General features: G+C 37.8%; 1 protein-coding gene across 3 annotated transcripts in view; it reads left to right on the plus strand.

Annotated features, from left to right (window-relative positions):
- The window catches only part of epb41l4b (erythrocyte membrane protein band 4.1 like 4B), a 29,461-nt gene extending 18,547 nt beyond the window's left edge, over nt 1-10,914 (plus strand). The window contains exons 8-23 of one of the 3 annotated variants that reach the window (XM_027172409.2): nt 1,943-2,030; nt 2,191-2,279; nt 2,400-2,469; nt 2,812-2,981; nt 3,225-3,334; nt 4,345-4,375; nt 4,471-4,504; nt 4,680-4,813; nt 7,052-7,191; nt 7,279-7,394; nt 7,528-7,611; nt 9,663-9,727; nt 9,965-10,060; nt 10,218-10,341; nt 10,450-10,499; nt 10,703-10,914. In XM_027172409.2, coding sequence (XP_027028210.1) covers nt 1,943-2,030; nt 2,191-2,279; nt 2,400-2,469; nt 2,812-2,981; nt 3,225-3,334; nt 4,345-4,375; nt 4,471-4,504; nt 4,680-4,813; nt 7,052-7,191; nt 7,279-7,394; nt 7,528-7,611; nt 9,663-9,727; nt 9,965-10,060; nt 10,218-10,341; nt 10,450-10,499; nt 10,703-10,766 — 1,465 coding nt within the window. In that variant the 3' untranslated portion in view covers nt 10,767-10,914. Of the gene's footprint in view, nt 1-1,942; nt 2,031-2,190; nt 2,280-2,399; nt 2,470-2,811; nt 2,982-3,224; nt 3,335-4,344; nt 4,376-4,470; nt 4,505-4,679; nt 4,814-7,051; nt 7,192-7,278; nt 7,395-7,527; nt 7,612-9,662; nt 9,728-9,964; nt 10,142-10,217; nt 10,342-10,449; nt 10,500-10,702 lie in introns of those variants that run through there. The other 2 variants (XM_027172417.2, XR_007139468.1) reach the window with 2 other exon arrangements.
- Nucleotides 10,915-12,531: the final 1,617 nt, after the last annotated feature.

A 12,531-nucleotide genomic window follows, 5' to 3' on the forward strand; every position in this document is an offset into this window, starting at 1 on the left:
CATTCATGCAATTATGAGACCAGCCATAATGTAGCAGCAGTGGAAGTGTGACTTTATAATTGGCTTGGCTGGTTGCTGGGATTTTCACACATAACAACAGAGACTAGGGTTTACACTAAATGGTGCTGGAAACAGAAAAAAACTCCAGTGGCAGTTCTACTGGTGAGAACACCTTGTTGAGGTCAGAGGACACTGGTCACACTGACAGGAAGGCTAGGACCATGTCTGATTGCACAACACATCAAAAAGATGAGGCAGATGGTCTACAAGATCAGATTGTTACTTATGTGGTCCATCCTTTTATGTTTTGCCCTTCACAGTGTTAGCGCAATGTTATTCATGAAGAGGTTGGAGAGTGTACTGTATGTATACTGTATGTATGAATGTTCATTGTAAGCATTGTTAGGATCATTTTCTCATGATGCTTATAAATGGAATGAATATTTCACTCACTTTGTCCTTTTCAGTAGATGACAATCGATAACAATAGACAGCTATGTAGCTATTGACATTGCAGACCTTTTAACGTGTTAGTCGAAGCACTGTGCTATCTAATGACCTAATGACAATTTAAAGGCTCATAGATGAGATTGGAACCTCAGTTAATGGCCCTGTTGGCACAGGCACCGCTGGCTTCTTCCAGCATTGTCCATCTGACTTTATGACTTTGATTGTTGTCTGATTGCCATTATTCAAGCTGATTGTGGTTAAATTCCATAATCATGTGCTACATGTAGTCACTTAAGCACAATGTTCCAGCAAGCATAAGGGACAATCTCAATGACTTTGTGGCCCTGCCCCAAACTGCACATTAGCAACCTCACAGACAATTGTCCCATTTCTCATATTGGGCTTCCAACAGGTGTGTACAAATCACCTCTGTGAGTCCTTCCTGCACTCTTTAGCAATGGGGAGCCATAATGTTCTTGCATAAGGTTGTTTACAGACATGTTCCTTGAGCTCTTCCTCTGCAATTTGCAGCTTGCTGCACTTCTGCTCCAACAGGCCCTGAGTATAACTCAGGAGGTTTTGGCAGAACGTCTCTCTTTCTTTCCTAAATCTGTTTATTCTTTCTGTCCACTTCATGATTGCAAAGCATGTTTTTGATTTGATTCTAGAAAACCTTCAGCCCTTTCTCAAGGTCCTTCATCTTCCTCTAGGCCTTCCTCAAGAGTACTTTTTCGGATCTCTCTACAGCTATATTATTCTTAAATTACTTTACCAAAGAGTTTTAACTTGATCTCTGTGCTCACCTGCAGAGAATGCAGTGTTTCAGGTACAGGTACCAATCCAGGCATGTCTAGATCTCGTTCCTATTGGCTTTAGTTTTGGCTTTCAAAATGTTGTTTCTACCTGACTTGTCTTCCTGGCTCACTGCTAGGTGTAGTCTTCAGGCACTCCTTGTCAGGGATCGAAGACAATAGTTTTGGATAATTAATGTGACTTTTAATTAATCTTTATTTAATCTTTATTTAATTTAATTAAAATTAATTTAATTAATGTGAATAAAAAAGCAACGTACAGTATTATAAATATTCATATAATAAATGTATATTAAAAAAGACCTTTTATTTTTACTTTATTTTTAATAAAGTCTTCTCTCAATCTATTGGAAGAATGACAAGTATAACATAAATATCTAAATTCAAGAAATACATTTAAAACTTATATTTATGCCTAATGAGCAAGTCAGCAGTGATCGTGACAAGGGAAAATTCTCTGATACAATATGAGAAAGAAACCTCAGATGGGAAGGCATCTTCATTTGGGTCACACCAGATAGCGTGATTATAAATAATTGCAGTTATAGAAGGGAAATGTTATTTTTGTGACCAGGAAATTGATTCTAGTTTTAATATGAAGTCGGTTTTGTCGAATTTATCAGCTATTGTAGTCCTAAGCCTTTGTATGATTTGTTATTCTCTGCTCATGTGTCTGGCAGAGGAGTGAGTCCATCACAAGCTGAGCTGAACTTTCTGAATAAGTGTAAGTGGCTGGAGATGTATGGCGTTGACATGCACTTTGTAAAGGTGAGAGCATACACCTGCTAACACGACATTTTATTGTGTAGCAAACTGTCCCAATAACACACTATCTGTATGGTGCTATAAAAAACCTTTATTTCCTTTCAGTGAGTAAGTGTTCACTTAGTATTGGCTGTAAGCAGATAACAGTGCTAAATGTTTTCAGGGTCGTGATGGGGGGGATTATGCTCTGGGTCTTACACCAACAGGAATTCTGGTGTTTGAAAGGTCTAACAAAATTGGCCTCTTCTTTTGGTAAGGACACCCTGTCATGTGATGTGTGCTATGATAGGATATTACAAAGAATATATTTAATCTTTTAGTCTTTTCATTTCTTTTCTTTTTTTAAGTTGTTTTTAATGTTTATTTTTTAAGGCCCAAAATCACACGTCTGGACTTCAAGAAGAACAGGCTGACGCTAATGGTTGTGGAAGATGATGAACAGGCAAGTCTGGCATTTTTACTTGTATCTTGGGACTACAGATGTGTACACTGGTACTCAGAGACATCAAATAGTGATTTTTATGTTTCTATGGATGTGGGCATGCAGTCAGTCGAAAGCATGTGGGAGAAAGAAAGGCCACGTTCATTAACATTAGAGCAGGTGTGATGCTCATCCAGCTTTTATTTATTCATCTTTATTAACTGATTTATGCTGGTCATATATACAGTATATATAATGGAACCAAATAAAGGCTTTTAACTATTCAGAAAATGCAGAAATATTTTTAAATACATATAATCACACAGATTTTAATCATAATCGTGTGTGTGTGTGTGTGTGCAGGGTCGTGAGCAGGAGCACACGTTTATGTTTCAGCTCTCCAGTTCAGCAGCATGTAAGCAGCTGTGGAAGTGTGCCGTCGAAAGCCATGCTTTCTTCCGCCTCAGACAGCCGACCCAGAGCAAAACGAGCCGCAATGACTTCACACGCCTTGGCTCACGCTTCCGCTTCAGGTTTAAACATAAGTGTTGTTACACAGAAAAAAATAGAGTGCTGAGGGATTATTCAAAAAATATTGATCTGTGCAGTAAAACTGAAACCGTACCACAGTATAAAGAATTATTCATCCAGAGGATTTAGAGGTTTGGGTCAACAACCTGGCGATTGATTGACACCTGATTTATATTCACATATTCACCAAACTTACTGTGACCACTTTCAAAATCAGGCTTAAGTATTAATTTCTGTAATTTTAGCGGAAGGACCGAGTATCAAACAACTCACTCAGGCAGGATCAGAAGGGCAAGCACTTTTGAGAGACGTCCAAGCAAAAGATATCCATCCAGAACCCAATCACTTGGCAAAGGTGGGTGAAATAAACCTCTCATGTTACACATATCTATACCAGAAACCCCAAAACCTTCCTAATAACCAAATCTCTCCAGTTACATGTATTCTGTATATTTAGTGAATAATATAACTATTCTGGTCTCCAGATATCTGAATGCATTTCTAAGCTCTGGTTTTATTTAAGCCTTTAACCAACCATTTTAGTCAGCTGCAGTATTCATATTGCACCAATACGGCAGGGTCACTTCTTCTCCTTGGTTTCAACATGATAATTTCTGCTTCTGAGTATAAGTTTGCTGTAAAAATATTTTCAAGTTTTCAAAAGAAGCAAGGAATTCCTTTTTCTTTCCCTCATAGCTGAGGAAAACAATCAGCTCTGCAAATTGTTTTCTTCTACAGAAATATAAGCATTTGAAGCAATAAGATTAATATAAGCATGTTGACACTGTGTTTTTATTATATATTTGAATTATTGTCATTATTAGCCTCGATAAGGGAAAGACAGACTGCAGTGAAGTTCTTATTACTCACACGGCTGGTTTAGAATATTATGCATGTTAACACTTCTTGTCTAAAAAAAGTAAAAAAATGTTTATTGTAGCTGCTTAGGTTTTTAACACAACATTAAAATGCAGAGTTGCTTCTCTTTATCTTTACTTTTGCCAAGTCAGTAAGATAAACTACTCAAACACTTTACATTTGTCCTGAAAAGCCCTTTTGTAGCTACAGGTTTGTGTTCTAAACATCCTATAATCTAATTTATGACCTTCCTAGAGCACACATCCTTATTTAAAAAAAACAAAACTTCAACAGTTCTAAGTATCAGCTGATTCTGCAAGTTAAAGTAGGTATTTGGAGCAGACTCGTCGTCTATTCTGGGTTGCTTTTCTGCTCGCCACAGTAATAAAATGTGGTCGAGTTACTGTTTTTTCCTGTCAGCTCATCGCAGTCTGACCATGCATGCATGCATTTGGGTGTTCCTATTAAAGTGCTGAATGTGTTTCTTACTGTGTTTGATCCTTACAGCCATTACTCCAGCAAAACATCACCATCCAAGGTTAGTGTTGCTTGCAAATGGAATTTCATCACCATTACCAGCAAAGCTTTACTGTTTCTGTGTCACGCTTAATGTTTTGTGTCTCTCTTCTCCAGTGCCCAGCCTAGTCCTGATCCCAAATTAAAACCGGTACACTCATTATATTTCTCTACACTTATTATTTCCTTATATACAGTACCTCAAATGATTATAAATCTGTCTAATGTCGTAACTATAAACTGATAATGGGTGTAGTGGACTGGAGGGAAAAAATAATCCGTTTTTGTAACACAGCTGTTGAGTTGAAGTGTTAATGATTGCTCAGACATTGATTTCTTTGAAGTATCAGCACAACATTCCGATTGGTCAGGAGCCTTGGTCCAGAACACACCCACCCAGTTTGACGCCACCCCTTTACATCCAGCCGACTGAAATGGCACACAATCCACCACCTCACAGGTAAACACACATTCACCTACTGTGAAATGCTTCTTTCTGTATTTAATGCTTTTTTTTAATAAAATTTTGTTTGTATATAAAATGATATTGGCATGTATAGCATATCATGTCAATTGGTATTACAGATCTTTCTTCAGTGTTAGTGAGAGTTTACATCTACTGTTCTGATACTTTGATTGTTTTTGGTCCGTCTTTCATATGTTTTAAGCTTTTAGATAGATCTTGGGTGGTTTGCACTGGGGCACAATTTCAAACTCAACCTGTATACATTCCATCTGTCTAAATTTGTCATTTGTTCATTTTTGCATGTGTCTGTTTCCACATTACATGTGTGTCTTGCATGTTTGTCTGGTCCAGAACGCCCCATGCAGGCAGACCCTCTTTCAGCGACATAGTATTGGAGACATCATATGACCAGTCAGGCAAGAGCGTGTCCGTCAAGTACAAAGACAAAGTTATGACTGCACTCTGAGAGTTTAGTAGTCACACGCCCCAATGTGACGGACAGCACTGAACAGCTAATGAAATCCACTACTCATCCTGTCATCACAGCTGGTTCGATATCTGCGTCTCATCCTACACATTGGATACTAACACTGTGTGTTCAAACCCATCCATCAATTCATCGGTTCATCCATTATTTCTCATATGACTCTCCTCTAATTGGACAAAGGCAAATTTTACAAAGGACTTTATCACAAGTTTGTCCAGGACTTGCGTTTGGCTTTCTGCCGGTCTATGTTTTCTCGGTGCTTGTTAGAAGTCATCATAGGTGAGACTTGGGTAAAATTGCAGCATGTATTAGTGTCTTTACTGGATCTGTCAGCAAAGCTTCTTTTAATGTCTTAATTGCATTAGACTTATACATATTTTGGGGCTTGTGGGATTTACTGTTTGTCTGTGTGAACAATTTATATGGCACAGTTTACTCTGTTTTAGATTAAGTAAGGCATCATCACCACGCTGTTGTTTACAGGAACTGATATCATATATGCTGGGGCTCAACAGTTTCTTTTTAATACAAAGTTCTCTCTTCTAGCATTAAATGCAAATACCGCATGCCTTGTAAATGTCTTTCTTGCCTTAACAACTGCAACTTCACAGACGGTTGCAGTAGTGACTGTTTTGACATTTTGCCTACAATTTCACTATAGCAGCGTTAAAGGATGACACGTCTGTGGCTGTCACTGATTAGCAATTATTGCAAAGGGGACTGCTTCAGTGAATAAATGCACAGTTTACATTATAACATGCTATTTGTCGTTACGTTTTATTTTAATGTAATTGACTTAATTTTTTAAAATCATAGCAAGCTGTGTGTTTTAGTAATGCCTGGATGCTCAATACACAGTGAAATATGATGGTTAACATTCTTTTGGTTTGGTTCTTTTCACTGATGGAATGAAAGCGTTTCTTGTTAGTGGACAATTACTGTGTACCAGGGATTCCCAACCAGGGGTTGAGCAAACCTTCAGGGATTGGTATTGCAAGGCAGTCATATGACTGACGGTAATGTTATTATTAGTTCTAACACGAATTCTCTTTTTAATTGTTATAATGTAATCCAGATTAAATATAAATATTTACACATTGAGAAAAGTAGCATGCATTGCCGTTTATTACAAAACTTTTAATGTACGCCAGCTTAAAGTATACATGGACAAAGAAGTTAGTTGAAAGATTTTAAGCCGACAGAAAAAATTTTTGGGAGCCTCTGCTGTACAGTGTCTGGCAAGGTTTGGATACACTACACTAGCTTCAATAGTTAATTTTCATTCAAGACTTTTTTTTTTTTAACAAAAAATTGGTTTGTATTGTAATTGGGTTATAAGACGAAAATATTTCTGCATTGAAATATTCATTAGCCCTAAGCAAGTAGTTACTATTTAAAACGTTCCCCAAATGTAAGGTTTTTACGTAGAACCTGGGAGAAGCAGGCAACAATTTCTCCGCTGATTTGAGAGCCTGTTGAAAAGCATCCTGGGTGAAGTGCCCTCATACATCTGTAGCTGGTAGAGAAGATGTTAAGAGTGTGAGAAACCTTCTATGAACAGGTGTATCCAGACTGTTAATTGGTGTGATTAGTGCATATAGGTATGTGCATAATGGTTGACCTAGAAATCATGGATATGACCTATTAATAGTATCTTGTACTGAGTTAAATAGTAAATTCATACCCGTATTCAGATGTTCACAATGTATACTAGTTCTCTGCACACTTTGAAATATGTGTTTTAGTTTCCCACTGAGCAGTGCAGATACCCAAAGGTTCAGTGTGGAAGAGAATGAGACTCTGCTTTCAGCAACGCTTCACTACTGCTATCGATGGCATGGATGTGAGAAACAGGAAGTCCCATGCCTCACTTTAACCAAGCCTAGTAAGAATTAGAATGAACCGCTCATTTTAATCTAAATGAATCCTTTGAATCTGTTTGTGCAGTGTTTGCAGCTTACTTTTGTTTCAGAGCCATGGGATGTTCCTGCAGTGCACACAGAAGATGTCGACCGACCTTTACGGAGTCCGAAACGGTTTCAACCAGATACGATACCCTGGCCAACACTTCACATCAATATTGATACAGTCAGTGTAGTATTCATGTCAGAGAGAAAGAGATCTGATCACATTTGAGACTTAATCACTGCTCTACAAACACATGTTAATTAACAGTTACTATAGCAGAAGTCTCCTGTCTTCCCTGTTTTACTGTACACAGGCAGAAGAAAAGTTATTGTCAGAAAAAAGCCTCCCTTCTTCTCCAGCTGGCATACAGGATCAGCGCAAAAGCAATGTTCTCAGAGTGAGTCATCTTCAGCAAACTCATTACAAACTGCATTATGATTAGTGTATACATTTAGTTTAGTCTACCAGAAAGGCCTATTAATCACGCTGTTGAAAATGTGTAAATGTGCAGAACTCTGATAACTTAGCAGTTAAGAGAAACGATTTACCATGGGGATAAGGACAATTCAAAAACACTAATAATATGTAGCCTAGACAAAAAAAAAAAACAGCCCAATGCGGAGAATCGAGGAGTATATCCCAAAGGCAATTTCTTATGTATTTTGCTGCTTGGATTAGAACAATCGGCAGCTATCAGTCCTTCAGTGGAAAAGCTGATTGGAGTCTCACTCCAAGCAACTGTATGGGACATCTAAAGTCATGTGGCATCTCTTCACCAATCTCTTTTATGCACAGTGTTTCTAGAGACATGCAAATCAACCCTGTGAAATTTATCGTGTGCTCTTCTTTGGGTAACCTGCCAATAATCTTTGAAGATGAGAATAGAAATTTTCAGGCTTCAGAATCTAATAACCAGCCCTGATAAGGGATCTCGGCCCGATTCTCCACAAGGGTCGGAGCTGCCAATAAGATGTATTACAGCTAAAAACAACCCTGGGCCCCTGGCGATGTATGTTGTGTAGGTACAAATTTCTGCTCCACACAAGAACATTCTACCCTTTCAGATTCTTAATGAATTATATTAGAGTGGGTATTGATATGTATACAGGCAGAAGTGTTGCCTGTGATGACCAGGTTCGGAGACAATGCCATGGGTTGGTCTGTTCAGACATGACAGCCGGGTATATCAGTCACTAACGAAGCCCAAGGCTGGTTTGCCATGCACAAAAGCTCCCCTAAGGTACCCCTACAATTAGTCTCATTGAGAACCTGTAGTGGTGCAGCAGAGGCAGAGGCAGAGGCAGCCTGGTATAGCTGTGGACCAGATCTGGCCAATGTTTGTCATGGTGAAAGTAAACTTCTTAGTTGACCCATTATCACTTCTCCTGTTCAGAACCTGTGCCTGGTTACACAGAATTCAGCAGCCAAGCCTTCTTACTTGTGCCGCCATATAGCAAGGAAAATTTTGGTTTTGGTTAGTAGTAAGAGGGTTAGTCTTGCAGACTCGTCCCTGAGTAAATTTGTTGTCTCAAATAGACATAATAAATAGAAATATTGGGCATACTCAGCCAGGTCATCCACATCTCTCCCCCAGGACCCCGGTATCCCCCTGTGCTGTAGTTCCTTGAGGACTCTCCTTATGAGCCTATGCAGGATGTCGAAGTGAAAAGAGTTTCACTAAATACTTTATTTTTTAAAAGGTAGTGGGAGGACTACATGCAAATGATTTTGGAATGTTAAACCTAGGGTATGTGGAAAATATAAAAATGTGGCCAAATGGTCTGCAGGAAGAAGCTCCTCCTCATTCTCTCTGCGTTTGCAAGTAGAAGCACTTCCCCGAATGCAAAAGAGAGAAGGCAGTGCTGTTCAGATGGATGAGGTCTTTAACGACCTGCCAGACCTTCATCCAGCATCGCTTGCTGTCGATTGACTGCAGGTCAGGGAGTTCAGTATGGAGTGTACACTCAGCTGATCATACCACCCACTGGAAACTTGCCTGTCCTACTTGGTGATGTTCCCAAACCAGACTGTGATGCTTTCTGCCAGGATGCCCTCAGTGGTGCAGGAGTAAAAGGTTCTTGGCATCTTAGAGGGCAGTTTAAGATCATTAATATTTATAAACACTCTGACAGGCCTTGACAGACCGGGGTGTTGATGTGACATGTGTCCGCTCTCTCAGCTGGATCCTGTTGATCTTAAGGTTTATCTAGTTACATATGTACCTGTGGTTCTATGAAGCCTGGATAACCACCAGGGTTCCTTATGTCCAGAGAAAAATGGCTTTATATCAGTATTCATTTTTGAGGATATTAAATTATGGAGGAATTATTTCTTTGTTGGAACATCTCTGTGTTATGAACTTGTACAGAGTTCGCACCATATACATCTACAGAATGTGTCTTTCTGTGTCAGGGTCCATAAAAGCTGTGATTATTTCTTTTTTTACAGCATACGATGCACAGTGAGAGTGCAAATTCACGGGGGAATTGTTCCAGTGGAGACCCAGACAACAGGTATGCATTAAATTCAAGCCCCACAAAGCTGCAGAATTGCAGAATTTAGTGTTTATTTTATTCCAACACAATCAAGCCAACTCGTTAATGAACTTGATAATTAGGTGAAGAGCTAAATTGGGTCTATTTAATCAGTGAAAATGTGGTACTGCTGGAGTGTAACACTTGTGGTAAAACTGAGTCAGCCGTTTCTCACACTCCTAATTTTATGTTTTATTTGTGACTGGTTTTTCATAGAATGGCCAGCTCCTCTCAGGATTCAGCCTCTAGCAGTGCGACAACGGAAAGGCCACGACTGGAACGCCGCAAACGCCTTGTTAGACAGTTCAGCTTGTGAGTTTTAACAACATAACTCTGATGGCATGAAGGCTAACTCAAGCAATAAAGGCTGCCAAGAGGAATTTCCAAGCTCTTGTGTGTTAACTTTTAATTTTCAGTTCTCTCTTTGAGTTGTTATATATGGGAATAAACCCACAGCTTTGTTCCCTAGTAACCACAGTGATGAAGATGATCTCCCAGATGCGCTTGCAGCCATTTCTTCACAGAGCAACATGAAAAGATCCACGTCCAACAGCTCGCTGGACAAACAGGTCCAGCCACCCATCTACCCCCCGGTAAGGTTTATTCCACTGTTAATTAACAGTAATCATAACATGTCATTATAAATAAAAATGACATTGACATTCAATTCTTGCCATTTTTATTTATTTATTTATTTATAGCAAAAAGTATCACCATTGGAGCACAGCAACAAATCTCCATTCTATTCAGGGTCAGTCAATCATTACCTCCATTTCAGTGCACACAACCAGGTAGCACAAGGATTCTAAATGTTATAAGACTGTACAATACAAATAAAACAGCTCCGTGTGTTTGATTTGTCTAGATACTAAATCCTGCCCATATTTTATTTTACTGTTATTTGATCCGACACAACATGAGGCGCTTAATTCTTCTTGTTTTGTTTCTGTTTAGCAACGAAGACCTGAGAATGGAAAGAGAAAAGCTGCTGAGAGCTTTACTCATGACAGAACTCTGAGACGATACACACATTCATACATATGCATAATTAGTTGCGCTGTAATGATTTTTTACATTTAAGTGGTATTAATTATATTTCTAATTGTAAAGCTTATCACTCTTACAGCGCACATGTCCAAAGTCATGCTTCTAAAATATTATTTATACATATATATATATATATATATATATATATATATATATATATATATATATATATATATATATATACATATATATATATTAAAAAAAAAGTTTATTTGCTGCACCTGCTTTTAATGGGTACTTTGTTTAGTCCTCATGCTTGTTTAACGCCATGATTAGAGCATATTGTATGTGAGTTATTGTAAATAATGCACTGCACATGCCTAATGTACATACACTGTAAAAAAAAAAAAAAAAAAAAAAAAAAAAGGATCTTTCACGTTTCCATCTAAGTTTTTCTAACAATTTGAGGAAATGCTTTGCACATACCGTATACAGTATTTATATTCCTCACTACAGTATCTCAATATAATAAACACAGAATTACTGAATGAATCTCTTCTCATGTTCTCAAATTAATTCCAAGGTCATTCTTGTCAAAATTGTTGAATTCTTTGGGATATAATGTCGACTGTAGAATTAACGGTATAAAAATATGTATATACAATGAACATTACACAGATATTCAGATTTTTTTTTGAAGTTTTGACTTTTAAGAAAGCTTTTAATGAGAGAGATCATATATAACTTTTATATAACTGGAGAATTTGTCATCCCTCATCATGAGAAAAGCCAGTGTGATTTCAACACAAAGAGTTGCTGACAAAGAGTAGATTTATTACTTAAAACTGCTGCTGTAATCATAAAGACTTTAAATGCTCTTTCAACACACCTAGTACAGTACACATTTGTACAAGAGCACATATGACATATAATCAGACTATCTAGTGTCATCCTGTAAAGGATTGGTTCCTCTTAAAGTCTCTTCCTCATGTTGTCTTTTTTTTTTTGTTGCCTTTATCGCTTCATTAGGGATCTAAATATAAATCCACTTCTGGATTTTTGCCAGACGTCAATTTTTTTGAAGATTTTTGAAGATGCCAGCCCAGAAACTGTTTAGAAAAAAACCCCAACAGAATCAAAAAGGACCATTTAAATGAGAGCCAAGCCACAAAATGCAGCCCTGGGGATCTTAACAAAGCAAGCAGATTGTATACAAGTAAAAAAAAACAACACTGATATCCAGTGTAAAATATAGCAGTGATTGCTGATGTTCTTGGGGCTGTTTTGTGGCTGGGGATCTTATGAAATCTGATTACATCATGAATTGTGTACTATAATATTGTAATCCAAAATTTTAATCTAGCCACGAGGACCCCAAACATTCATAGTCAATAATTACAACAGGTGAAAATAAAACTATTACAATGACTGTCTTGGTCTCAGTCTAGGTCCTAATGATAACCCGTGGTCTTAATTTGAGAGAAAAGAAATGGTCCAAGATCCCACTACAATACTTTCCAATCTTGTTAGACCATACAGGATCTGACTCAGGGCTGTGATTCTGTTCAGGGAAGAATTCATCAAATATTAATTGTGCATAAAGCAGCATTTATCAGAAAAAAACCTTGCTTTAAAATAAATAAATAATAAAGTGAAATAGTTCAAATGAACTAGTCACCATTTTTAACCTCATTTATCCTCAAAATGGATTCGTTTTAGAGGTTTAGATATATGTGCCTATCATAACTGGGAAAACAGCTCTCTAAAGTAAAATTAAAGTACTCTTGTCAAACATT

The sequence above is a fragment of the Tachysurus fulvidraco genome, chromosome 25 (genome assembly GCF_022655615.1).
Source record: "Tachysurus fulvidraco isolate hzauxx_2018 chromosome 25, HZAU_PFXX_2.0, whole genome shotgun sequence".
NCBI lineage: Eukaryota > Metazoa > Chordata > Actinopteri > Siluriformes > Bagridae > Tachysurus > Tachysurus fulvidraco.